Source organism: Neofelis nebulosa, chromosome 16 (assembly GCF_028018385.1).
Source record: "Neofelis nebulosa isolate mNeoNeb1 chromosome 16, mNeoNeb1.pri, whole genome shotgun sequence".
Lineage (NCBI taxonomy): Eukaryota > Metazoa > Chordata > Mammalia > Carnivora > Felidae > Neofelis > Neofelis nebulosa.
Window position 1 is genome coordinate 3,642,403 of NC_080797.1, and position 25,729 is coordinate 3,668,131.

General features: G+C 55.8%; 1 protein-coding gene across 4 annotated transcripts in view; it reads left to right on the forward strand.

The window, feature by feature from the left end:
• Positions 1–7,469: 7,469 nt before the first annotated feature.
• The window catches only part of NTN1 (netrin 1), a 190,441-nt gene continuing 172,181 nt past the window's right edge, over positions 7,470–25,729 (forward strand). The window contains exons 1-2 of one of the 4 annotated variants that reach the window (XM_058704909.1): positions 7,470–7,590; positions 24,375–25,456. In XM_058704909.1, the coding sequence (XP_058560892.1) occupies positions 24,439–25,456 (1,018 nt within the window). In that variant the 5' untranslated portion in view covers positions 7,470–7,590; positions 24,375–24,438. Of the gene's footprint in view, positions 7,591–23,506; positions 23,619–23,683; positions 23,902–24,374; positions 25,457–25,729 lie in introns of those variants that run through there. The other 3 variants (XM_058704907.1, XM_058704910.1, XM_058704908.1) reach the window with 3 other exon arrangements.

The window sequence follows — 25,729 nt, forward strand, 5'->3', positions numbered from 1 at the left end:
ATGAACCCAGAGCGGCCACACCCCCTCACCACTAGACCCAGGGTCACAGAATGTGCCAGCATGCCCCCAGCCACAGGTGAAGGTCTCTCCCTTTTCTTATTCCACTCACAAAAGTTAACCCGAAGTGGGTTGACTTAAGTATAAGACCTGAAGCTATAAAAATGCTAGAAGAAAGCGTAGGGGAGAAAGCTCCTTGACATTGGCCTTGGCAAGTGTTTTTTGGATATAGATACTGAGAACACAAACAACAAAAGGCAAATTCAACAAATGGGACTACATCAAACTAAAAAGCTTTTACACAGCGAAAGAGACCAAGAACCAAATGAAAAGGCAGCCTACAGAATGGGAGAACATATTTGGATACCATCGACTGATAGGGGGTTAATATCCAAAATATATAAAGAACTCATATAATGAAATAGAAAAACAAACACTCAGATGTAAAAATAGGCAGAGGACTCGAATAGACATTTCTCCAGAGATGTGCAGGAGTCCAACAAGTACATGAAAGGGTTCTCAACATCACCTATCAACAAGGAAATGTACATCAAAACCTCACGGCCAGCAGGTGCCTGGCTGGCTCAGTCAGTGGACTGTGCAACTCTTGATCTGTGGGTTGTGAGTTCGAGCTCCACGCTGGGTGTAAAGATTACTTAAAAATAAAACCTTGGGTGCTCCTGGCTGGCTCAGTCAGTTGAGCATCCGACTCTTGGTTTCAGCTCAGGTCTCGATTTCACGGTTCGTGGGTTCAAGCCGTGCACTGAGCTCTATGCTGGGAGCCCAGAACTTGCTTGGGATCCTCTCTCTCTTTCCCTCTCTCTCTCTCTCTGCCCCTCCCCTTCTTACTCTCTCTTCCTCTCAAAATAAATAAATAAACTTAAAAATAAATCTTTAAAAAACACCCACAAGCAGCCTCATGCTAACCTGTTAGCATGGCTGTTAACAGAGAAGCAGAAAAGAGAATAAATTCTGTCCAGGACAGGCACTGTCGGTGGGAATGTAAATTGGTGCAGCCATTGTGGAAAGCAGTATGGAGGCTCCTCAAAAAAATTAAAAATAGAACTACCCTATGACCCAGTAACCTCGCTTCTAGGGATTCATCCAAAGGGAAGGAAATCACCAGCTTGAAGAGATATATATATACACTGCCATGTTTGCTTCAGTGTAATTCACAATAGCGAAGTCATAGAAATAACTACTGTAGCCATGGACAGACAAACGGATAAATAAAAGGTGGTCTATATATACAATGGACTATTATTCAGCCATAAAAAAGGAGATCCTGCCATTTGCAACAGCACGGATGGACCATGAGGCCATTACGCCAAGTGAGATACGGCAGACAGAGGAAAACGAATATCGTTTGGTGTCACCATCAAGTGTGGAATCTAAAAGCATCAAACTTGCAGATACAGAGAACAGAGCGGTGGTCGCCAGGGGGCGGGGGGGGGGCGGGATGGGGGAAACCGGGAGATGTAGGTCCAAGGGTACAAAGTTTCAGTTATAGGATGAATACGTTCCTGGGATCTAAGGTGCAGCCTGGTGAGTAGAGGTAACAATCTTGCACCACAGGCTTGGAAGTTGCTCCAAGAGCAGACTGTTTACTGTTCTCATGCTAATAACGACCACCGACCACTGCAAAATAGTAACGATGTGAGGTCACGCCGCTAATAACGACCATCGCGAGGTCAAAGGCGTGATAATTAACCTCACTGTAATCATTTTTGCAATATATATGTGTATCAAAGCCCGGCATAGTACGCCTTAAATTTCTATCGTGTTGTAGGTCAATTATATCTCGGTAAAGCTTCAGGGAGGGGGATAACAACAAAAATAAAAAGAAGGATACAGTCTCCGGAGTAAGAGGACTTGGATTCAATGACTGCTCTGTCACTTTGTAGCTGGGGACTTGGGGACAATTACGTTGCCTCTCCATGCCTCAGTTTCCTCATTTATTTTTGATTAAAAAAATTTTTTTAATGTTTATTTATTTTTGAGAGATAGAGAGAGACAGGGCGTGAGCAGGGGAGGGGCAGAGAGAGAGGGAGACACAGAATCGGAAGCAGGCTCCAGGCTCCGAGCTGTCGGCACAGAGCCCGACGCGGGGCTTGAACCCACGAACCCTGAGATCGTGAGCTGAACCTTGAGATCATGACCTGAGCTGGAGTCAGACGCTCAACCAACGGAGCCACCCAGGCACCCCTTAGTTTCCTCATTTGTAAAACAGGGCTTACAGTACTTGATTTCATACCACTGTGAACAGTAGCAACTGATCCCCATAAAGCTCTTAGAACAGGCTGGGCCCGCAGTGCGGGATCAAGAAATGTTGACCATTACAATTTCTTGATCACGCCAAGCTGCCTCCTGGTCTCGGGACCTTCCCTGTGCTGTCCTCACCACTCTCTTCACCTGGCTGTCACCTCACCAATCAAGTCTCAGCATGAATGTCACTTCCTCGGCGATGCCAGACTCCCAGCTCTGTTCACCCTAGTCTTTGCTATGGTCCCTTGCCTGGTTTCCGTATTTCTTGTAACGCTCCCCCTAGCTGCAATCACATAACCGTGTGAGTGTCTGTCTTTTCCACCTATGGGAACAGGGACCGTGTGTGCCCAGTTCCCACTGCACCGTGGTGCATGGCATACAGGAGGCGGTCAATGCATGTCTGTGCATTAGATAAGCCACGTAGGCTTACAGCTGCAGGTGTATGGATGTCTGAGTGAGGAGACATTTGGACTGTTGTCTGAAGAGCAGGAATACAGAGTTAAAGGCTTCTGACTCTTTTGTTTGATGGCGGGAAGCATTCTGGACCCTTCGGCTGCCCTTTTGCGCCCAGAGAGTCCGCAAGGAAATTCTCGAGGTGTCAAAACCTGTGTCCTAGCCGACCAGCTGGCCCCAAGATACCGATCGGCAGAAGGGGTGGAAACGGCTGCCCCAATCGGGAGAGATCCGGTCTGGGTTTGCTAAACTTAGCCGAATTCCAGGAATACCAGCGGAGAGATTGGGTCATGTCATACCTGCCTCTCAAGACAGACAAGCTGAGAGTTGGGGGGAGGGTGGGGGCAGGGAGAGGTGCCATAACCGTGGGGAGAAAGGAGAGGCCAGATGCACAGACCGGAAAAAGCCCCAGAGCAGGTGGAGGGGGACATAATTAATGGAGCCCAGCCAACAAGCCTGTACAGGCCAACATGTCGAAACTTTGTTGCAAAGCGCCCTGGTCTCCTGGCCCCATCCCTGGGAGAGCAGAACAAAGATAGCTGGAGACTGACCAGCCAAGCAAACGGGCGGCAGGAAATTCTCATAAGCCAGGGGTCTGCTCCAAGGCTCTGGCCCCCGTGGCTAAAATCAGGATTATGTCTGTGCTGATTGACTTCACAGCTGGGTTTTAGGAAACGCCTCAAAGAGACCCCTGGGCCGTGCCTGAGATTGGCAGAGGAGGCCAGCTTGCCTCAGCTGCCCTCCCTCCCCTCTTCTGCACAAAGAGCTACATGTAGGGAGGTCCCGGGAGGAAAGGCCCCATCCCACAGCCTCCCTCTCTCTGGTACTCTCCCTGAGTCCCAGCTCTTGTCCCAGACAAGTGGATTTGCATGGACTAGAGGAAAACAAATGCCTTTTACAGGTTAAGCCCCAGGCTGACTGAGTGTCAGCCTCGCCAGCAATGCCCAAAGCCATTTTGACCCTGGACCAATGGTCCTAGACACAGATGTTACTGTTGAGCTGAAGGTTTGTGGTGAAGCAGTTTGGCCATCATGGTGATCGGGGGACACTACCACTTGTTAGTAATCGGGGACCACAGGTAGCAGACAGCTGCGATGTACCTAGGGGACAGTCCCGCCCAACGTTTAAGTGTCCCACGGAACATTCGTAAAGACGAAAAAAAAAAAAAAATCTGTGCTGAGTCCAATTGTATTTTGACAACGAACACAAAGGATTCATTTTGTTTTGTCTTGATTCACCGTGTTAACATGCACTGTGGGTTAAGTGTCCCACTTCGGCTCAGGTCATGATCTCGCGGTTCGTGGGTTCGAGCCCCGTGTCGGGCTCTGCGCTGACAGCTCAGAGCCTGGAACCTGCTTCTGATTCTGTGTCTCCCTCTCTCTCTGCCCCTTCCCCGCTTGCACTCTGTCTCTCTCTCTTTTCCAAATATAAATAAAAACATTTAAAAAGAGGGAGGAGGCACCTCGGTGGCTCAGTCGGTTAAGCGTTTTTAACACACAGTAACATTTCCAGGAAGGCAACTTGATCAAAAAACATTGGCCGCTTTGGAAAATCATACCGTCCACGGCATCTTGGTGCCCAAGGTTGTTTGAGTTACCCGAGCTACACATCTCGACCAGACCGCATTTGTTTCCGAAGTTTCCTGGTAATTCTACCCTTAGACCGCAACATTCAAATTCTTCCACTAGGTCGTCTGATGTCGCTGTGCCCAAGCACTGACACATCGAAATGTGTGCTTCTTTACTTTACGTGACTTCATTTTTATTTCTCCCTGATGTTAGTCTCAGGGTCTTATGTTGGGGGAGGAAGCTGTTTGTGTGGGAAAACTATATCATTATAAGTGTCATTTCAGGATGATCAGGGAGGATGTCATGAACTATTTGTAATAAAAAGGGGGAGGATGCTTCACAGCCTTAGTTCAGTGGCTGGATATGAGCTCAGATACCCAGCAAACATTTTACCCAAGACCACGCACTTCGTTTGTACCCATGCAGTGGTTTCTCCAGGTTGGAGAAAACTTTTCCCAGTGACTAGAGAAATTTGCCGCATTATAGGTGACGTCGCTCTCCATAGCTCGCGGATAAAGGCCAAACACAGCAGGAGCAAACTATTTGCTGGGTTTATCAAAGCCCCGAGTTAACCAAGCCGGGTGGTACGTCTGCGCCACCTGGTGGGACATGAAAAAACAGCAGGTCTGTGAACCAGGCCTTCACTACGTCCAAGCCGCTGGCCAGAGCCAGGGCTGGGATTCGGACCCTGGACGTCTGGTTCCACGGTTGCCGGTCGTAATCACCATGCCACGGCCCTGCCAGTGGTTGCTCTCTGCTTTCATGGCCAAGAAAAAGATGTTAATACGCTAGCGTTGCCTTTGTAGGGGTTGTGGAAATCTTCGTGCGTGGGGCAAAGACTTGGCTTCATTCTTCAGGCAGATCCTGGGCCCCTGAAATAGCTAACCCCCCGGCTATGCCCGTAAGCTTCGTGAGTGCAGAGCCCACATTTCCTCATTCACTCCCGCATCACCAGTGCTTACCCCAGCACCTGATCCGTACCCTGTGCTCAGTACGTCCTTTTGATATACCCTCTGTAATTGAGGTATGATTTGCATACCCTCCAATTCATCCAGTTAAAGAGTGCGGTGGTTTTTCAGGGCGCGCCTGGGTGGCTCAGCACTGGCAGTGCAGAGCCTGCTTGGGATTCTCTCTCCCTCTCTCTCTTTCTCTCTCCCTCTCTCTCTCTCTGCCACTCCCCCGCTGGCACTGTCTCTGCCTCTCTCAAAAATAAATAGGCTTAAACAAAAAAGATTAAATGTATACGATCGTTTTGAGTATTTTCCCGGGGCGGTTGCAACCATCATCAGTTTATATCGCCCCCCAAAGAAAGCTTACTCTTTTTCCCATTCATTCCCCATGGCCCCCAACCCCCACCAACCCCCAGCCCTAAACAACCACCAACCTCCTTGCTGTCTGTATGGATTTCTCTATTCTGGGCGTGTCCTCATAAATGGAACCCTATAACACACGGCCCTTGGTACCTGGTTTCTTTCACTCAGCATCCCGTCCGCCAAGGTTCATCCAATTTTCAGCATGGATGGGGACTTCGTTCCTTTCCATGGCCGAATAACATTGCATTACGTGAATCTGCCACATTTTATTTACCCCTTCATCGGTTAATGGCTGATTTGGGTTATTATTCCTTTGGGGTTATCATGAACAATGGCTGCTCTAAATATTTGTGTACAAGTTTTGGTGCGGACTTGCATTGTCATTGCTCTTGGGTGTATACCTAAGAGTAGAATTGGTAGGTCATATGACAACTGTTATGTTTAACCTCTTGAGGAATTGCCAGGCTGTCTTCCAATGGCTGCACCCTTCCTCCCTCCCTCCCCCATTCCCATCAGGAATGCACGAGGGTTCCAATTTCCTTACATCCTCGCCAAAACTTGTTATTGCCTGACTTTTTCACTACAGCCTTCCTACTTGGTGTGAAATGCTAGAGACAGAATCTGAAGGAGGCTCCAGGCTCTGAGCTGTCAGCACAGAGCCCAACCCGGGGCTCGAACCCACCCAGGAATGGTGAGATCATGACCTGAGCTGAAGTGGGTCACTCAACCAACTGAGCCACCCAGGCGCCCCTCCCCTGTTTACTCTTAACAACATCCCTTTCTTGCAAAGTTGGACTTGTAAATGAAGGGTTATGGGTGCTATATCCTACAGGATCCTACGTCTACCTCCTGCCTGCGTAGACGTGAACAGAGACATTCTTGGACAGGCAAAGACTCAGAAAGGACACCGTCCGCCTGTCCTTCCCTCAGGCTTTCTCAAAGCAACATCTCAGTTGTGCCAGAAACTACAGTAGGAAACTCAGGAACAAGGAAGGCGTTTGTATAAAAGAAATCGTGAACAGTGAAAACAAAACCTGAGTTAATTATTAATGCAGCTTGAAATCCCAATATAAATGTCAAAAAAAAATAATTTTTTTGAAAGGGAAGACACAGGATTTTACCATTTTGATCACGGCCTGGAGCTAAAAGGATGGTTTGTGCCCGCCAGCCGACGCCCGGCGGCCGCGGGGAGCTCTGCGCGGGGTCCCCCAGGTGCCGGCCGCGCGTGAACGCGGTCACGACCCTGAACTTGGAGGAGGTAACGCGGGAGAGTTGCTCTAGGCTCTTTCCAGGCCGACTCCTGCTTCTCGCCCGAGGAACTGGCGTTCCTTCAGCCTTCCCTCGGGTCCTCTTAAACTTTCCTGTCTGAGGAGTGTGAATGACACTTCCCCCCCTCAGTTTTAAGTGGCGACGGCTCTGCCTCCGTTTTATCGCCCCGGGTCCTGTCCGCGGTGATTGGGGGAGGCGTGTCAGCTCGCCATCTTGGATCAAGGGCGACAGTACCGGTTTCGCGCGGACCTAAGGCGCGTCCCGAGGTGATGACAGTGGGGGACGGAGTCGCACGTCCTTGGACAAGACTTTCCAACCCTCTCCTCCGCGCCCCCCTCCCCCGCGCGGCCCCAGCACCCGGTCCAAAAATAGCTTCCGCCGACCCCCAGGCCATCCTAAGCCAGAGTGCGTAGGATGAGTGGCTCCCTCTGGGGCATCCGGGGGTCCCCAGCTGTCCCCATCCTGCCCTCCCGTGCTCCGGGCTGCGCGCGGCAGGAGCGGGCGCCGCAGGGCGCGGAGTGGGAGCGCGCGGCCGGGGCCGTGCCCGGGGCGGGCCGGGAGCAGGGTGGCCGCGGGGGTGAGGAGCCGCCCGGGCCCGGCCGGCCTGACACCACCTGGCGGAGTCTCGGGGAAGAGTCTTAAAGGCGCGCGCTCCTCCGCGCCCCTCGCACTCCAGCGGGAGCCGCCGAGAGCTCGCCTCCCTCTCCCGCCCGGCGCCTCGGGAGGTAAGTGCCGTCCGCCCAGCCGGAGTCGGTGCCCCGGGGGGGCGGCCCGGGGCTGCCCCGCGCTCGGGAAGCTGCGGCCCGGGCTGCGGTCGGTGGGGGGTGGGGGGGGGAGGCGGCGCCCAAGTTTGGGGAAGGCCTCGGAGGGCAGCGCGAGCAGCGCAGCGCCGGGGCCGGGGACGGGCGCGGGTGGCGGGCGGCTGGGGCCGTCCGGGGGCGGCCCGGCCCCCCGCGCCGCCTCGGGGACCCGCACCCGCGCGCGGCGCACGGCCGAGCCTCCGCCCCGCGCTCTGCGCACTTGGCGCGCTCGGCCCGCGGTCCCGGGCGAGCCCCCAGCCGGCCGCAGCCGCGACCCCCGCGCCGCGCCACCCCGCCCGCCGGGTCCCCGCGGCCCGCTCGCCCCGCGGTCGCGCCGGGTCACGCCGGCAGGTCGCGCTCGGCCGCCGGCCAAGCCCGCCCGGGCCCCGCCGCGCCCGCGCCCGCGCCCCGGGCCACCCCGCCCGGCCTCTCGGCGCTGCGCCCCTCGCTTTCCCCATCTCCAGCCGCTCGCTATTTTCACACCTCCCGGTGCCCCGGCCCCGGCGCCCGATTCAGTGCTTAGTAATTAATTTGGCGTTTCAGAATGGTCAGCGGGCTGGATAATGGGCGCATTCATCCCCCGGGCTAATCTGAACAGAGGTGGGAAGAAAGGCTTTCACAGACAGAAAATGCCATTCGCTGAGCGCTCAAAGGGGCTGTCACTCCCAGAATAAATCGCCGCCGCGCCCGCCGGCTTCTCTGGCCATTTCCATACAGCCCCGGCCCCGCGCCGCGGACCCGCCGGCCTCGGCCTCGGCTCCCGGGAATCTCCCTCGAGGGCCTTCGACGGGAAAAGTCGGGCGAGGGCGAGACCCGGGCGGGGGTCGAGGGGAAACGGGGAAGCCGGGGGGCTCGGGTTAAGGCCGCAGGGGACAAAGAGCTTGATTAGAAAATCAAATGCTAAACTAGAAGGAGGCGCTGCTAATTCAAGGCGCGGACGTTGGAGCGGGGCCTTGGGGAGCATCCGTCCCAAAGCCCGCGCGGTTCGCAGGAGAGAAGGACCCCGCGGCCCAGAGGCGCCCGTAGCGTGCCCGGGGTCACGCAGCAAGCTTCTGGATCTCCCAAATTGTGAATGGAATCCAACGCACAAGCTTTAGATCGTAGGGACAGGGCCTGCTGGTGCAATCCCGACCCTCCCCAGACGCTTCACTCTGGGGTCCCCGCGAGATCAGCTCTTTAGCCCCGGGGCCCGCCTTGGCCTCCAGCTCGCCGCTCCTTGCCCGGACCCTACGGTCGGCCTCGGTGCATGGGCTGAGTTCCAGCGGCTTTATCCTCTGACCTCTTCTCGACCCGGGGTCGCCGCGAGTGTTGGGCACCAACGGCCTTCGAGCTCTGAAAGCGGGGGCCTCTCCGTGGGGGCTCCCTCTGCCCTCTGGCGAAGCGAGATCGCGCGCCGCAGCCGCGGCCCTAACACCGCGGACCGCGCGCCGACAGCGCCCCCAGCCCGGCTGCCGAGCCTCCGGGTGGGCTGGGCTGGCTTGGTTCTATCCAGGGTGAGAGGCTCCAGGCGCTTGGTTTTCCTGCTGCTGGGGCTCGCCGTGTGTCCCTCTCGAGGGACAGATTTGGCTCTGGTCACCTCTGCCCGGCGGGACCCTCCCATCAAGGGAAGAGAAGGAGTAGTGACCCCTCTTAAGATCCAACTTCAGCTCCGTCGAGACGCTGGAATGACCAGGGAAGCAGCTGGGGATGGGGGTGGGGGGGCGGGGGGAGGAGGGGGCCTTTCTGGAATGGCCAGATGCGTGTCCCAGAGCTTATAGCTGACGGATCTCAAGTCTCCTCACCCGCTTCTGAGTGGAAGTCACTCTTCCCTACTCTGACTCAGTTTCCTTGTCTGCAGAGCAAAGAGGAAATGGGAACAGGCTTGACTCCAAGCGGGGACCCTCAGTGGAAGGATCCCACAGACCACTCACACCCCCAGCCACCAACCAGCTGACGTCCATCCCAGTTGGTCAGAGGAGCCGGGTTACAGTGCATTTGTCAGACTCTGGCATCGGCCTTGGGCCGGAACCCTAGAGAGAACTTCCCTAGGCCTGGGGAGGGGCCCGGAAATCTGCATTTTTGAAAACAAGCTTCCCGAAGCATTTTTGATGCAGGTGGTGTAGGGACTATTTTTAGGGACATAGTTTAGGAAACTGGGCTCTGTCCCCGGCTGCCCCTCCCTTCCTGGGACCCATGGTTGTGTGGTGTTCTTTATATCTGATCAGCAGTAAACTTGCTGCCTCCTACCCCCACTGGAGGCCCGAAGTGGGAGGTGGGGGTCTACTCCTAGGAGATACCTGGGGATCCCCTGAATGTGCAGCCTGCGAGGGAAAGACTGTGGGTGAGCTGAGCACCCCACCAAACGAGGACGGTCGATGTGGGCTGCAGGCCGACTGGACGTTGAACCCCCAAACCTAGGGGCCTTTTCTTACCAACACGCTTTTACAGCAGGACTTAACACAGCAGCCCCGCCCCCCACCAGTACAAATGTGCCCAGAGCCCCCCTCCCCCCCTTGGCAAGGCAAACCCTGCCCACACTAGGGACAGAGAAACTGCCCCCCATAGGGGATCCGTGCCAGGAATAACCCAGGTGTGAGCTGTGGCCCGCAACACCCGACACCTGCCCCTTCACCAGGCTGGGACTCAGAGGAGAGTAGGCGTGAGGGGGGGAAGGGGGAAGGCCCAGAAGAGTGGGAGAAAGCAGGGGGGGGGGGAGTAGGAGAAGCTGTTAAAAACGGGGCTGGGGGGGGAGAGGAGGGGGCGAGTCCCTATTTATGTAAGGCGTTTGTAGCTGTGGATTGTAAAACTGGGCAGAATTCTTTGGAGTAATTCATAGTGTTTGGACAAGACAAACATTGTTCTGCTTTAAACAAACCTCCAGAAAGGTCAGCCTGGTTCATCCCTTTGCTGCGAGTCTGCTGAGACTATCCAGATGATGAGAAAATCAGATCTTAGCTGAGGGGGCCCAGGCAGGAGACAGCTGTCTCCTGAGTCCTTTGGACCCAGGGTGAGGGCACCCAGCCCAGGGAGGGTGCTTGGCTGCCGTTGAAAAGGGCTGATTCCCGCTCTGGAGCCAGGAGACGTGGTATTTGTGTGTGTGTGTGTGTGTGTGTGTGTGTGTGTGACAGATTATGGAATTTTGATTCTGCCAAGGATCATCCGAGTCCTAGAGCGAGCCCAACATGACCTGCAAGGCTTCAGGCGGGTGAAGGATTCATGGGAAACAAATGTTCACGGACGCAGTGTCAAATGGGACCCGCTAGCCTGGAGCCCGGACACGCTCTGGACACGAAGAATCCCTGCTCTCCACGTGCCGATGCTCCGTCTGGGCCCCTCTCTGTTCACTCAGCAGCAGGTTTTCCATGCCTGCCCTGCGTCGAGCTCCGCGCTAGGCGTCGGGTGTGCAGCAGTGAGCACGGGGGACGACGCGTGCCGTCATGGGTCAGGGTCTGCTACACCCCCCCTCCCCCGGGCCTCCCTAAGAAGAGAAACTTCTCGCGATTTCCCTTCCAGCCGCCCTACGGCCACCACCATCGCGGCCACGAGCCCCCTGGCGGAGACCCAGGGCGCCAGCTCCCGGACCAGCCCGACAGCAAGTGCGGGGCTCCACACGCGTGAGCTGCCGCCGGGATTGTCACTGTGACTGCGATGGCGATGCAGACTGTGGTTGTGCTCGTGGCCGTGGCTGTGCTTGTGCTTGTGATTCTGCCTCTGACAGTGACTATGTTGTGGTGGTGGTTAGGGTTGTGATGGTGACAGTGACTGTGGTTAGGGTTGTGAGGGTGATGGAGATGGTGGCTGTGATGGTGACTGTGATGGTGACAGTGATGGTGACTATGATGGTGACTCTGGCGGTAACTGTGATTATGGTTGTGATGGTGACAGTGATGTGACTATGGTTGTGATGGTGACAGTGATTGTGATGGTGATGGTGTGATGGTGATTATGACTATGGTTGTGAGGGTGACTGTAATGGTGACAGTGACTATGATGGTGACTCTGGCGGTGACTGTGATTATGGTTGTGATGGTGTCCGATTATGTTTAGGATGGTGGCAGTGATGTGACTGTGGTTGTGATGGTGACAGTGACTGTGATGGTGACAGTGACTATGGTTGTGAGGGTGACTGTGATGGTGACAGTGATTACAACAGTGATGGTGACTCTGGTGGTGACTCTGGCAGTGACTGTGATTGTTTGTGATGGTGACCGTGATGTGACTATGGTTGTGATGGTGACAGTGACTGTGATGGTGACAGTGATGGTGGCGGGGGCTATGGTCATGATGGTGATGGTGACAGTGACTATGGTTGTGAGGGTGACTGTGATGGTGACGGTGACTGTGATGGTGACAGTGATTATGACGGTGATGGTGACTCTGGTGGTGACTCTGGTGGTGACTGTGATTATGTTTGTGATGGTGACAGTGATGTGACTATGGTTGTGATGGTGACGGTGACTGTGATGGTGGCCGGGTCCATGATTATGGACTCCACCAACCCCAAGCTGGGATCTCCCCAACCCCAAGCTGAAGTGGTTTCTTTTAACAATACTTACCATTCATGCTCATTGACTTACCAGTAATTAGTAAAGTATTGTTAACACCAAGTCCAGACTTTTGTGGTACCAGTGTCACCGTCCCCTACTTGATCTCCAGTGGCCCAGGGCAGTTCGTCATCCTCTCTAGAGGGGGGTGGCCCTGTGGTAACCATGGCGAGGGCAGTTGTACAGGGTTCTTTATAAAAAGTATATTCGTTTGGAGCTCGGGACATCTCGCGGTCTTTTGTACTCGGTACTCCTGATATACCCACGGAAGAGATGGGAGGGAGGAAGGGAGGGAAGGCGGCAGGCAGGGAGGAGGCCGAGAACGCTTCCATCCCCGTTTCTCAGGAGAGGTGACTGCCGCTCCCGGAGGCGAAACGACTTGCCCGCTGACTCAGTCAGCCCAGGCTGCTGTAACAGAACACCACCGGCAGGGAAGGCTTGAGCAATAGACATCTACTTCTCACAAGTTGGAGGCTGGGAAGTCTAAGACCAAGGTGCCGGCCAGTTTGGTTCCTGGTGAAGGCTCTCTTCCTGGTCTGTAGATGACTGCCTTCGTGCTGCGTCCTCACACGGCCGGGAGAGAGATCGTGTCTCTCATAAGGACACCGCCTTCATGACCTGATTCCCCCCTAAAGGCCCTACCTCCAGGTACCATCACACTGGGGATTGGGGCTTCAACACATGACTTTGGGAGGGACATAATTGCGTAGTCCAAGCACCTACTGTCACAGGGGTGTAGAGCTGAAGGTGTGATTGGAGCACGATCCTCGTGATCTTCTCGGGCCTGCCCTGCCCTGCTGACCCCTCAAGGAGCTCCTCGCAAGCAGCAGCAGGAAGCTGGGTGCCCGCACAGACCCCATAAACCACACACGCAGCCAGAGGCTAGGAGGTCGCTCTGCAGGGTGGGTCGCGTCTATGCAGCCCTGTGTCTACTTTCTGGCATCATTCGGGGGGCTAGCGTGCTGGCTCCTCCTTGCCTGAAGGGCAACATCAGTGAGACAGAGAGGTTCTCTTCCTCCCCCAATCCTACGTTCCTTTAACACCTTGTTGTGGTTGAATAATCTGTGCACTCACCCAATCCGAATCAATGGTCCGCGTCTGTTTTCATCCTGTACCACCTCTTGGAATTAAGTCCCCTAAACTTTCTCCCTGTGTGATGTGTAGACCAGCAATGTCTTATTTCACTGACATTTGGGGGGGGGGGGGAATAAGCTATTCTACGTAGTTGATTTTGGCAAGAAACAGAAGCTTACTCCTTTATATATAGAAACTTTTTATGTAATCATTTGTCATGAAAAACGTTTTTTTCATCAAATCATGATATTTTCCCCCCACCTAAGTTAGCAGGATCGAATGTAGCAGGTTTTCCCTAGGTGTGGTCGAGTGGGTGACCCATAACCTACTTTGATGACTCCCAGCCATCTTTAGGAACATCATCTCCTGGGCAGTTCGCTCAACCTCCCTGCCTCAGTTTCTTCCCTTGGAAGAAGATGCTCTCTGAGGGCTCTTCCCATCCTTCTCCAACTCTGCTGGGCTCCAATACAGAGGCACCCTTGGGAATTTGAGTGGGACCTGTTCTGAATCCCTCAGTGGTGACTGGGATAGACTTCATAGAGTCACAACGTCCAGTGGTCTCCCATTCTTTCAAGCATCCTAATCTGTGGTTCCAGAAGAACCGAAGGTGCCTGACCTCAGTGTATAAACACCTCGAAGTGAAGAGCTTCTGGCTTCCCCGTGGGCTAAGACCCCTCATATTGTGGCTCCTTTTCTCTCAAATGCTCAGGAGACTATCGAAACTTCTTCCGGATTGGGTCCTGAATCATAAAGGGGCTGGAATCTTGGCTTCCAGAAAAGGGGGTTTATGATACCCCAACACAGTGAGCTCTCGGCAAGCCTATGCAGAAAATGCTCAACTCAGCATTGTGGGAGGGAATGGACAGCGAGACTCTGTCACTGCTCATGAGGAGAAGACCGAAAGCAAGACTTCAGGAACATTTCAGGATCAGACTATTAGTGGTCCCTCTCTTTGTTCCTTTCATTTACCCCAAGCTCACCCTTTAAGATTTGAGGGGGACCCTCTTCATTCTGGCAGCCCTAGGATTTGCTGGTAAATGGCCACGATAACAAACTCCCATAGCCTTGGTGGCTTTCCACAACAGACATCTATCCTCTCACAATTCTAGCGGCTGGAGGTTTGAAATCAGTGTCCCTGGATTGAAATCAAGGGCTGTGCTCCCTCCAGAGGCTCTGGAGGAGAACAAGTCCCTTGTCTTTTTCAGCTTCTGGTGGCCGCTGGCATTCTTGGCTTGTGACTGCGTCACTGTCATTTCTGCCTCTGACTTCATGTGGCTTCTCCTCTTGTGTCTTGTCAGCTCTCCCTCTGCTTCTCTCTTAGGACATTTGGGATGGCATTTAGGGTCCACCCAGATAATCCACAGCGATCTTCCCATCTCATAGTCTCTAACTGAGTCACGTCAGCAAAGACCTTGTTTTGCCATATAAGGTCACATTCACAGGTCCCAGGGATTACGACACAAGTGGCTTCTTGGGGGGGGGGGGCATTTTTCCATAATTCTGTGGGTTTTAGTTGCTTAATTTTAATGAATTTGTAGTGCATTCCTAGTTTGTGCCTGGCAGCGTGTGAAACAGTGGGTCTCCCTCCCTCAAGACGCCCATGGATTAGTCAAGTCAGGACAATGATGTGGTGTTAAGAGCCATGGGAAAAACAACTCCAAGGCCCTGGAGGTACCCAGGATGGATCCCAAAGTGTTCAGATTCCTTATCAAGGTCTGCAAGACCGTGTGTACCCTGGCCTGCCCTCACCTCTCTGACCTCATCTCCTACCACTCTCCATCTCACTGCCCAAGCCCCCACCAAGCTGGCCTCCTTCTTGTTCCTCATGCAAGTCAAGCTGTGCCTCAGGACTTCCGCACTTGTTTTCTCTGCCTGGAGCACATGTTTTCCTCCCCCCCTCCCCATACCCCCACAGCTCCCTTCCTCACTTAACTCTCCTCTACTGGATCCTTCTCGGAGAGGCAATCCCCCTCCCCGACCCCAGTACCTTGTGTAAAATGCGTCTTCCTTCCTGACACTCTCCATCCCGTCCTCTGCCTTATTCATGTTACCAGATCTTATCACAATCATGTTTCTCTGGTCCAGGCCATCTCCATCTCCGAGGGCATTTTGAGATGTGATGACTAGAACTTTCCAGAAGATCCTAACCTTAAATGCATCCTGTTTCATTTCCAACTCCTTTTCTGAGAATTTATTTAGCTTTTGCGGGGAAGGCTGTGCTTAGTGACACATTGGGCTAAATTTCAAGTGGATCAGAACGGTGTGGGAGAATAAGAGGCTCTTCTAGGGAGGGATGTGAGGAGCCATTTTTTCAGTGGTGGAAATGACTGGTGTGTGCAGGGAGGTGGGACCCACTGTCATTTAATGGGCAGGGGTCCGGGATGCTAAATGTCCAGCAGTGGCATAAGACCGTTCTGCCCAGTGAGGAATTTTCTGGCCCTAAAGGTGAACAGCACCCCTGTGGGGAAACAATTTTAAGAAACAGTCTGTATTCTGGCCCTAAAATAGCATTTTTCAACTGTAACTAAAAACCTTTAGCCCTATAATAGTTTTTCAGGCTATTTCTCCCCCAAATACATCACCTTCTGCTAACCATATGTCCCCAGCCCATTTATACTTTCCATTTTCTAATTTTTTAAAGTTTTATTTGAGAGAGAGAAAGAGGAGGAGAGAGAGAGAGAGAGAGGCAGAGGGAGAAGGAGAGAGAATGCCAAGCAGGCTCCAGACTCAGCGTGGAGCCCAATGTGGGGCTCAATCCTACGACCCTGGGATAATGACCTGAGTCAAAATCAAGAGTCAGACATTCAACCGACTGAGCTACCCAGATGCCCCTGCCTGCACTATCTCTTGAAAGCCTCCCACTCATTCCCTTCCTCTGGGTAATCACTGCAATGTCACCTCTGGACTTTGAGGTTTCCCTGAGGGGATGTCCTCCAGACTGTGTGTCAGTGTTGAATGAACTGAACCCCAACTCTGGACTCAAGAGAACCCCCTCCCCCAACGACTTTCTCCACCCATTGGACTCTCCTCTTATTTTCATTCTTTGTTTCCTTCCACCCATGACAAAGCTTCCCACCACGAACCATTTTCTTTATCTTACCATTTTCTTTATCTTAATAGCGTTCAGGGTGGGACCTTGTCAAAAGCTTCTCGCAAATGAAAATAAACGACAGGGGCTTGGTCCCCTTATCCCCGGGGCATTTTCACCCCTTCAAAGAGCTCTGGTAGATTAAAGGATTTGGGGGATTTGGGGTTTGTATGGGCTTCTGTGCCCAACTGTTGAATCCTCAGCCAAGAAGCCAGGCAATAGGGGAGGCCCGAGCTCAAGATGAGAATCATCCACACCGCTGAGGAAATGGCTAAATCTCCAGGAACGCTACACTCTCTGCAGGCCGTTCTTCTATGCTCCAAAACTGTTTCCAGAACAGTCGTATCTCCCGAAATTCTGCCGAGGAAAGGGGATCCCTTGAGCAACCCTGCAGGAGGCCCACCGGGAGAGCTGGGCTCTAGAAATACGGGGATGCCCCCAATTCTTCCAGGGTGAGGGATCCGGGAGCCAGATCTGGGGATGTCGAGAGTCAAAAGCCAGAAAACCCCTACACTGTCATCTCTCGGGCCAGCTTCTTTCTTTTCACAGCCATCTTTTCAATCAGCCTCCAAAGCCTGTATGGTACCCGCGATGACCCCCATTTCACCGCGAGATGGGCAAAGCAAGGTCACACAGTTGGTCAGGGGTGGCCAGAAGTCAAGGTTTGCCTGCCTCCATTTCTTCCTGTTTCTGAGGGAAACACTGTCGAAGCAGGCCACCCTGACCTTTGGGGGGAGCCCGGACGCCTGCATCAGACTCTTCTGTTGCTGCAGTGTCCAGCCTCCGTTGGGGGTCCCGGGGACCCAATCGTTTCGTGTCTGCCCGCCTAACACAACCTGACACACTCAGAAGCTCAGTCGAGTCAGGTCCCAGCTCATAGTTCAGGCAGACACACATCCCTTCCGCTGTCCAGCTGTAGCTGAGGCCCGTATGTGTCAAAAGCTTATTGTCAGCCAAGCCTGTCTTGCCCGTGGGTCGTGACTGAGACCTCCGGACACGGGCACCGCCCCGTGTTGGTTCAAATCCCTGCTCGTCTGCTTACCGGTGATGCCGTCTACTTCAGCACAGTAATTTTCTGTAGTTCAGCTTCCTCCTCCGTAAAGAGGAGAGGCTATCTGTATCCATCCTGCAAGGCTGTTACCAGTATTCCGAGTTAGCCGTTGATGGAATGCTTAGAAGACGGCTTGGCACACAGTAAGCATTCAGTAAATGCTTGATTTAGAAAGTAGGACCCGCGGTCATGCCCAGGATGAAGGTCCTTGGTCATCTCACTTCTCCTGAGCCTTTACTCTCAAACCATCAGCCTGGGCCATCCGGTGCCCCCCATCCCCGGTGCCCTCCCCTGCGTCCTCACCGTGTTCATTGATGGCTCCCCCCACCCAACCTTCATGCTTACCCCCCCCCCCCCCCCCGCCTGGCCCTCACACCACAGGCCTCTTCAGTGGGACGATTCTCCCACACCATACTGCCCAACGCCCAGGACCGGGGGCCGCTGTCCTCCTCCACCTGCAAAGTTCTTTCCAGCTTCTTCGGAGAAACGACACCCTGCTCCTTTAAGGCCAGAACCACACTTACCTGTTGTAGCTTCCACAGCTCCTTCTTGGAATCCTCCCGCCTCCGCCCCACAATCCAGGGCACGCTCCTCTTTCTCTGAAGACACCAGACCCTGGTTCAGCCTTCATCTCTGCCCCAAGTCCTGAGGCTGGGCCAGCACGTCTCTAAGATGCAGGTGGACAGGGGCGCCTAGGTGGTTCCGTCGGTTGAGCGTCTGACTTCAGCTCAGGTCATGGTCTCACGATTCGTGGGTTCGAGCCCCATGTTGGGCTCTGTGCTGACAGCTCGGAGCCTGGAGCCTGCTTCGGATTCTGTGTCTCCCTTTCTCTCTCTGCCCCTTCCCTGCTCATGCTCTGTCTCTCTCTGTCTCTCAAAAAATAAACGTTAAAAAAAAAAAAGATACTCATCCAGCACCTTGACCTCTTTATCTCCAGTCACCTTCCCCTCTGCCTCCCAGCAGAAAGCCCCCTCTTGTCCTCAGCGGGCCTTGTTATCACCCACCTCTGGAATCTTTAGTTCAGACTCAAGCTACTCACCACATCTCTTCTGTCTTCCTGAATCTTCTAGACCAGCTCTGTCCAATAGGACTTTCTGCGATGATAGAAGGGATCTTTATTGCCTCTGTCCAAATGAGGGTCAATTGAAGAAGCTTTAACCTCATTTCATTTTATATCTTTCATTATTTATTTTTTATTACTAACAATTTATTTGCAATGTTTAATTATTTTTGAGAGAGAGAGAGGGAGACAGAATCCAAAGCAGGCTCCAGGCTCTGAGCTGTCAGCACAGAGCCTGACGCGGGGCTCGAACCCACACCCCGTGAGATCATGACCTGTGCCGAAGTTGGATGCTTAACCGATTGAGCCCCCCAGGCGCCCCGTTATTTCATTTTAAATCACTCAAGCTGAAATCGAAATAGCTCCATGTGGTTCCTGGCTACCGTATTGGACAGCACGGCTCTAGAACCCTGGCCTCCAGTTCTTCCGTCCATGGCCTGTCTTCACTTTTTCTCTCTTTAACTTTACTTCTGTGGCCCATCCCAGCAGCCACCTTCTTCCCCTTCCATCCTACCTCCTGGAAAAGACCTGCAACTCCAGATTAATTCAGTGGTTCTGCTTTTTCTAGGTCCACACAAGGGCTGCTGAGCACGGCGGGGTGGGGGGTGGCTTTGCCGGTTGGGGCTTTCTTTCTCGCAGATGGTCGCCAACCTCAGCAGGACCTTGAGTTCTGGCCAGCAAGCATCAGCCTGTCCTACGTAATGACCCAATAACATTTCTACTTGCTCCTGTGCCCTTAGGAGATGCTGTCACTCTCTGTTCCGCTGAACCAAGAGGTGCTCTCAGGACACCTGACGGCCACTTCTCCAAGGCTGATTCTATCCGTCTTCAACGTCTTTGCGTCTGTTCCTATCGCCCTTTCTCTTTCCTGTTCCACGTGTTTGCGCACTTCGTGAACGTTGTCTACCCTTGCTGTCCCCGCTTTCATGACCTGAGGCAGACTGGCTTCTGTCCCCACCACTCCTCTGCCACTGCCAGCCAAACAGCCAAGGTCACCCACGACTTCCTGGCTGTTCAGTCAACCCAAAGGACTCGTTTCAGGTCTTATCTTGACCGTGAAGGCATGTGGACACTGCTCACCACCCTTCCTTCCTTGAAACACCCCTGTTGATTTCTAGGGCGCCTGAGCCTTCTGGCTTTCCTCGTCCTCCTCCTCCCCCTCCTGCTCTTCCTCCTCTATTTCTAAATTTTCTTGTAAAACGGCCACATTCCCCTCTTCCTAGAAGGATCCTTAGGCTTCCCAGGTAAGGCTGGGCACCAAGAATGGTGGCTTCCCCCTCCCGATGCATTCCTTCCAGAAACACCTGGGGATTTGCTTTCTCACCCAAGAGCTGCACTGTTGTGTTTTGAACTCCTGTGTGTGCTCTGGACCCTGCTGCTCAAGCCCAACATGCCTTTTCGGGTGTGTATTTATAACCCCCACTGTGAGAAGCTCACACAACACTTGGACATCTGTTTTTTTCATTTGTCCCCTCGGAGGGCAGTATACTTTAGGGAGGGACACTGACAAATTAGAGGCATTGGGAGAGGCTGCCGAGTGGCCAGAAAACTGTCCCGTGGGAAATCGTGAAGCAAACTGGAAACGTCGTGCCTAACAGATAAAACTGAAGGATGATAGGGGGCTGACTTCAAAACTTTGAGGAGGCAGAGAGCCTTGGTTTGGGCTCCTGTGTGGGGCTGGAATGGAATCAAGTGTATTAGCGGCAGGGAGGCGGGTTTTGATCGGAGGGAGACAAGTTCTACTGTGTCCCAGAATGTTCTGGCCCTCCAGGATACAGACAGTCCTGCCCACCAGGAACTATTAAAGAAGATATGCTCAGTACCTAGTCACTTAGTCACTTAGTACTAAGTCAACTAGTACTTAGTCACTTAGTACCCAAGTGACCACAATAAAAGATCAAAGTGCCCCTCTCCCCCCACCCCAAGACCACGGCGCGAGCCCAGCTATCAACACAGAATAGCTACGCTCCATTTCCAAACTTGCTGCCATGCAGGATCCATCAAGAGCTCTGCAGACGAGGGTGCCCGGCTGGCTCTGTGGGTAGAGCTTGTGACTCTTGATCTTGGGGTCATGAGTTCGAGTCCCACATGGGGTGTAGAGATTACTTAAAAAATACAAAATTAAAAAAAGAAAAACAAACTCTGCAGACAGAAACAGCACAGCAGGAGGAAGGCTCGGAGCCAGCTCCGTGAGCCAGCCCAGTAGATAACCCCAAAATAGACCCAAGTAGTGTGGGCAGTGAGCTGGGCTCCCCAACTTGCCTCTTTCAGACCCGTCCTGGCCGGACTGCCTTTTCCCGACTCGTGTTTTGGTGTGATGCCACCAGCTTCTGTCATGGGCCATCACAGAAACTGTCTCACGGAGCTTGCCGCTATGACCACCATGGTGATGCCGTTGAGGATGTGTGCTCACTATCACATACTGTGTTTCCTTTATGCACCGCCCCCCCCGCCCCAGGAGAAATGCCTGTCTGACGTTAGCACCATGAATAATTATAATTCTCTTGAGTAATGGGTCTGTTTTTATCTCACGGACGCTGGGCATTGTCTAACCGACATGGTCTCCTTTTAATTTTGGCTGCAAGAAAGCTTAGGGACACATTTGTGGCCCACCCACCGGAGGTGAACAGGGCCTTCCAGGGAGGAGTTTAGCTTTATTCCCGTTTCTACTCCTCCTGGTTTTTCTTCCTTCTCTTGGCTCTCCTTCTTACCTTACCACTCAACCTTGAGAACGTGCAGGCAAAACTCAAAGCAAATCACCTGGAATCTCACTATCCTGAGATGATGGCAGTGAACCGCGTTGTCTTTTTATGCATCCTTAAGAAATAAAAATAAAAATGAGCTTATACTGTGCATAGTGTCTTTTGGGGGCATAGTGTGTTATAATTTGCTCCCCCCCCATTTTATAATATGTCATGAACATCTCTCCGTGTAATTAAAAGGCTCTACTTTAAGTTACTGCCAACGTCTGTAAGGATCTAGCAACTTAATAGTAACGACGAACATTGTTACATCCGCTTGCCATGCGCCTGGCTTTAGGTATATTCACACAGACGCTTTTATTCGCGTACATTACGGGAGTACAATGTGTATGTACACGTATTATAAGCTACAATCTTCGTATGTGTTAACTCATTTGATGCTCCTAACCCTATGAGATGGATATTCTTGTCCCCTTTTTACAAATGAAGAGAGCAAAACACAGAAGGATGCTAACTTTGCCAAGGCCACACGCTCGGGTTTCAAAGCGCTGCTCCTCATTGCTATGTTGCCTTTCAGAACAGCACTGGGATCTCACAGCCCACAAGCATTAAGCCTCTCCTTTCTCTCCTTCCACCCCACTGTCTAATTTATGTTATTTTGTCATGTTGTAAGTACCCTCATAAGTCACCGAGAATCCTCTCTGCCACAAGGCAAGGCAGAAATAAACAGCGTAGGGAGTGGTCAATGGCACGGGGAGAAGGCAGAACTAAAGTGTTCCCCGAGGGCAGAGGATGAACCCCGGGCCCTTCCTGCAAGGGAACGCATTTATGTCCCTGGGCTGTGGGTGAAGTCCCATCCCTGGAAGAGCTGGCCTGGGTGGCCCTCTCTCAGGGAGGCTGGGGAAGGCGGTTTTTTTCCCAAGGAGACTGAGCTGGGCCAAATGAGCCCCGAGGCCCCTTCTTCGATTCTCACAGTTTATGAAAATGCCAATAAGACCGAACGCGACACTCGATGGAGAGGATCCAGGAAGCCAGCTCTTGGGCCGGAACCAGGACCCTGGGCTTTCAAAAGTCCAGATTTATTGCTACATCATTCATCCAAAAGTAACAAACCAACTGCGACTGAGTTCGAAACTCTGAGCCCGGTGTATTCTTTCCCTCAAAGTGCTTTGGCTACCGCTGCGAGAGTGTCCAAGGAGGCTCTCACTGTCCTCGGTCCTTTTGGTAAGATGGCAGAGGATGAGGCAAGGACAAGCTGGGTGGCCCCAAGGATGCCTCGTGAGACGATAATTGGGCGGGCTTATTTGACAAGGAGGAGAGGCAGGAGCCCCTGGTGTCTATTCCCGGATTTGATTGATGTTTACTAGCTGGGAGACGTGGGGCAAGCTTCTTGACCTCGGTTTCCTCATCTGCGAAATGGAGTTAAGACCTACTTTGCAAAGCTGTTGCGAGGCTCCCGTGAGATAGTACAGGGTATACAGCACCCTTGAAAATAAAAGCCTGTGGCGGGGGGCACCTGGGGCGGGCTGGGCTGTCCCCAGCCTGAGGCCGGCAGACCCGCCTGGAAGGGGCCTTCCCCTCCGGCCTCCAGCCCAGCACCGCATCCCCGGCATGCGAGGAGCCGCGTTCCCCTTCCGGCAGATAGGCCAACCGCAGGGTGACAACTGTGGTGGTGGTGGGGGGGCGGGGGCAGCACACGCCAGTAGCCCCTTCTCGCCTGCCCCCGGTGGGCTTCAGGAAGAAGGGGCGAGCAGGCAGAGGTGACCTCCTCCTCCTCCTCCTCCTCCCCATTCCCGGCTGTCTGCCCACAGGGGCACGGCCCTGTGCGCGGTGCCACCGGGGGCCATCGGGCCGGCTTGGAGGAAGGCCCGACCTCGGCGCAGCAAAGAAAACAAACACAGATGTGTTTGGCTGGGACCAGGAGGGAGCACAGCGTCCCCTCCCTCCCCCCCCCCCCTCCCCGCCCTCCCGCCGGCGCGCTCCCCCGGGGCGTGGGGCCGGCGGAAACCTGCGGGGCTCCCCGGGGCGGCGCGGGGCCCGGGGTTGAGGCTGACAGTCCCCGGCCCGCCCCTCCTCCCCTCCCCGGGGTGCTCGCCGGGCCCAGCCCCCTCTCCGGGGTTTCCCCGGGCGCTCGCCGCCTCGCTTTCTCTTTGTCTCCGCGGCCCTTCCCCGGGCGCCCCGGTTCCCACCCGCTGGCGCTCGCGCTCGCCCCGCGCCCCGGGCCGCTTCCCTTTAACTTTCTTCTTTCCCGGGGTTAAAACTTTGCTCGCGAGCGGGCGGCTGCTCGCCGACGTTATTGGCCGGCGCCCCGCCCGGCGGCCCCGCCCCCCGCCCCCGCGCTCCCCTCCGCCCCCCACTCCCGGCGGCGGCGGCGGCGGCGGCGGCAGCGGCGGCGGCGGCGGCGGCGGAGCCTTCGGGGGCGTGCGTGCGTGTGTGTGAGTGCGCGCCAGCGAGCGTGAGTGTGTGTGCGCCCCGGGCGCGGGCTGGGCGGCACTCGGAGCGCGGCGGGAGCGGCGGGAGCCGGGCGGCCGCGGCGTCACTCGGGCGAGCGAGGCGGCCGGGGCCGGGGCCGGGGCCGGGGCCGGGGCAGCGGCGGCCGCGCCGGGCATGGAGCTCGCAAGCCCGCGCTGAGGCGGGACGCGCCTGCTGGCCGCGAGCGAGAGGCTCTCCGCCGTGAGGCGCGCGGGCTCCGGGCCGGGGCCGGGCAAACTTTTCTTTCTCTTTTGCCCTCTCCGGAGGTAAAGTCCCGAGCGCGGACTGTGCGGCGGGGACGCGACCCGGGCCGGCCCGGAGGGACCCCCGGGGGCTGCGGGCGGAAAAAGGGGGCGCGCGGGCCGTGCGGGTCCCCCGCGCTGTGCGGCGGCGCCGGGGCTCGGGGCGCCGGGCGGGCCGGCCGCCGAGGGTGCGGGCGGGCGCGGGCGTGCCCCCCTCGGGCGGCGTGGAGGCGGCGGTGGCCCGGGGAGCCGAGCGTTCAGCCCGCGGCCCCGGCTCGCCGCCCGGGCCGGGGGACAACGGGCTCGGGGGGCGCGGGGGTGGGGTGGGGTGGGGGGAAGCCTCCCCGCCCCCCCTCCTCCGGGGACCGCGGGCGGCGAGGCGAGGCGGGCGGGCGGGCGGCCGGCGGGGATGGTGCCGGGGAAGCCGGGCTCGCCGCCCGCCGCGGGGTGGAGGGCGCGGGGCGGGCTGGCTGAGCGCAGCTCCCCTCTCTCCGCAGGCGCCTTCTGCGGCGGGCGGACCGACTCCTCGGCGCGGCGGGGCCGGGGCAGGCTGGACGCGGCATGATGCGCGCAGTGTGGGAGGCGCTGGCGGCGCTGGCGGCGGTGGCGTGCCTGGTGGGCGCGGTGCGCGGCGGGCCCGGGCTCAGCATGTTCTCCGGCCAGGCGGCGCAGCCCGACCCCTGCTCGGACGAGAACGGCCACCCGCGCCGCTGCATCCCCGACTTCGTCAACGCGGCCTTCGGCAAGGACGTGCGCGTGTCCAGCACCTGCGGCCGGCCCCCGGCGCGCTACTGCGTGGTGAGCGAGCGCGGCGAGGAGCGGCTGCGCTCCTGCCACCTTTGCAACGCGTCCGACCCCAAGAAGGCGCACCCGCCCGCCTTCCTGACCGACCTCAACAACCCGCACAACCTGACGTGCTGGCAGTCCGAGAACTACCTGCAGTTCCCGCACAACGTCACGCTCACGCTGTCGCTCGGCAAGAAGTTCGAGGTGACCTACGTGAGCCTGCAGTTCTGCTCGCCGCGGCCCGAGTCCATGGCCATCTACAAGTCCATGGACTACGGGCGCACGTGGGTGCCCTTCCAGTTCTACTCCACGCAGTGCCGCAAGATGTACAACCGGCCGCACCGCGCGCCCATCACCAAGCAGAACGAGCAGGAGGCCGTGTGCACCGACTCGCACACCGACATGCGCCCGCTCTCCGGCGGCCTCATCGCCTTCAGCACGCTGGACGGGCGGCCCTCGGCGCACGACTTCGACAACTCGCCGGTGCTCCAGGACTGGGTCACGGCCACCGACATCCGCGTGGCCTTCAGCCGCCTGCACACGTTCGGCGACGAGAACGAGGACGACTCGGAGCTGGCGCGCGACTCGTACTTCTACGCCGTGTCCGACCTGCAGGTGGGCGGCCGCTGCAAATGCAACGGCCACGCGGCCCGCTGCGTGCGCGACCGCGACGACAGCCTGGTGTGCGACTGCAGGCACAACACGGCCGGCCCGGAATGCGACCGCTGCAAGCCGTTCCACTACGACCGGCCCTGGCAGCGCGCCACGGCCCGCGAGGCCAACGAGTGCGTGGGTGAGTGGGGCGCCGCGGGGACGCGGGCGGGCGGGCGGGCGCGCTCCCGAGGACCGCCTGCCCCGTGGACGCCGCGCGGGCCGTGGGAGGCGCGTGCCGGGAAGTCCTGGGCCCGGGAGGGCTGAGAGCGGGCTCACGGGCGCGCGTGGCGCTGGCCGGGGACTCTCGGATTTGCGCCCGGCGGGCTCTGGAAGCCAGGAAGGCTGAGAAATGCTTCGGGGGAGAGGGTTTTGCAGGAAGCTTGCCGACCGGTCCCCCTAACTCCGGGCTCAA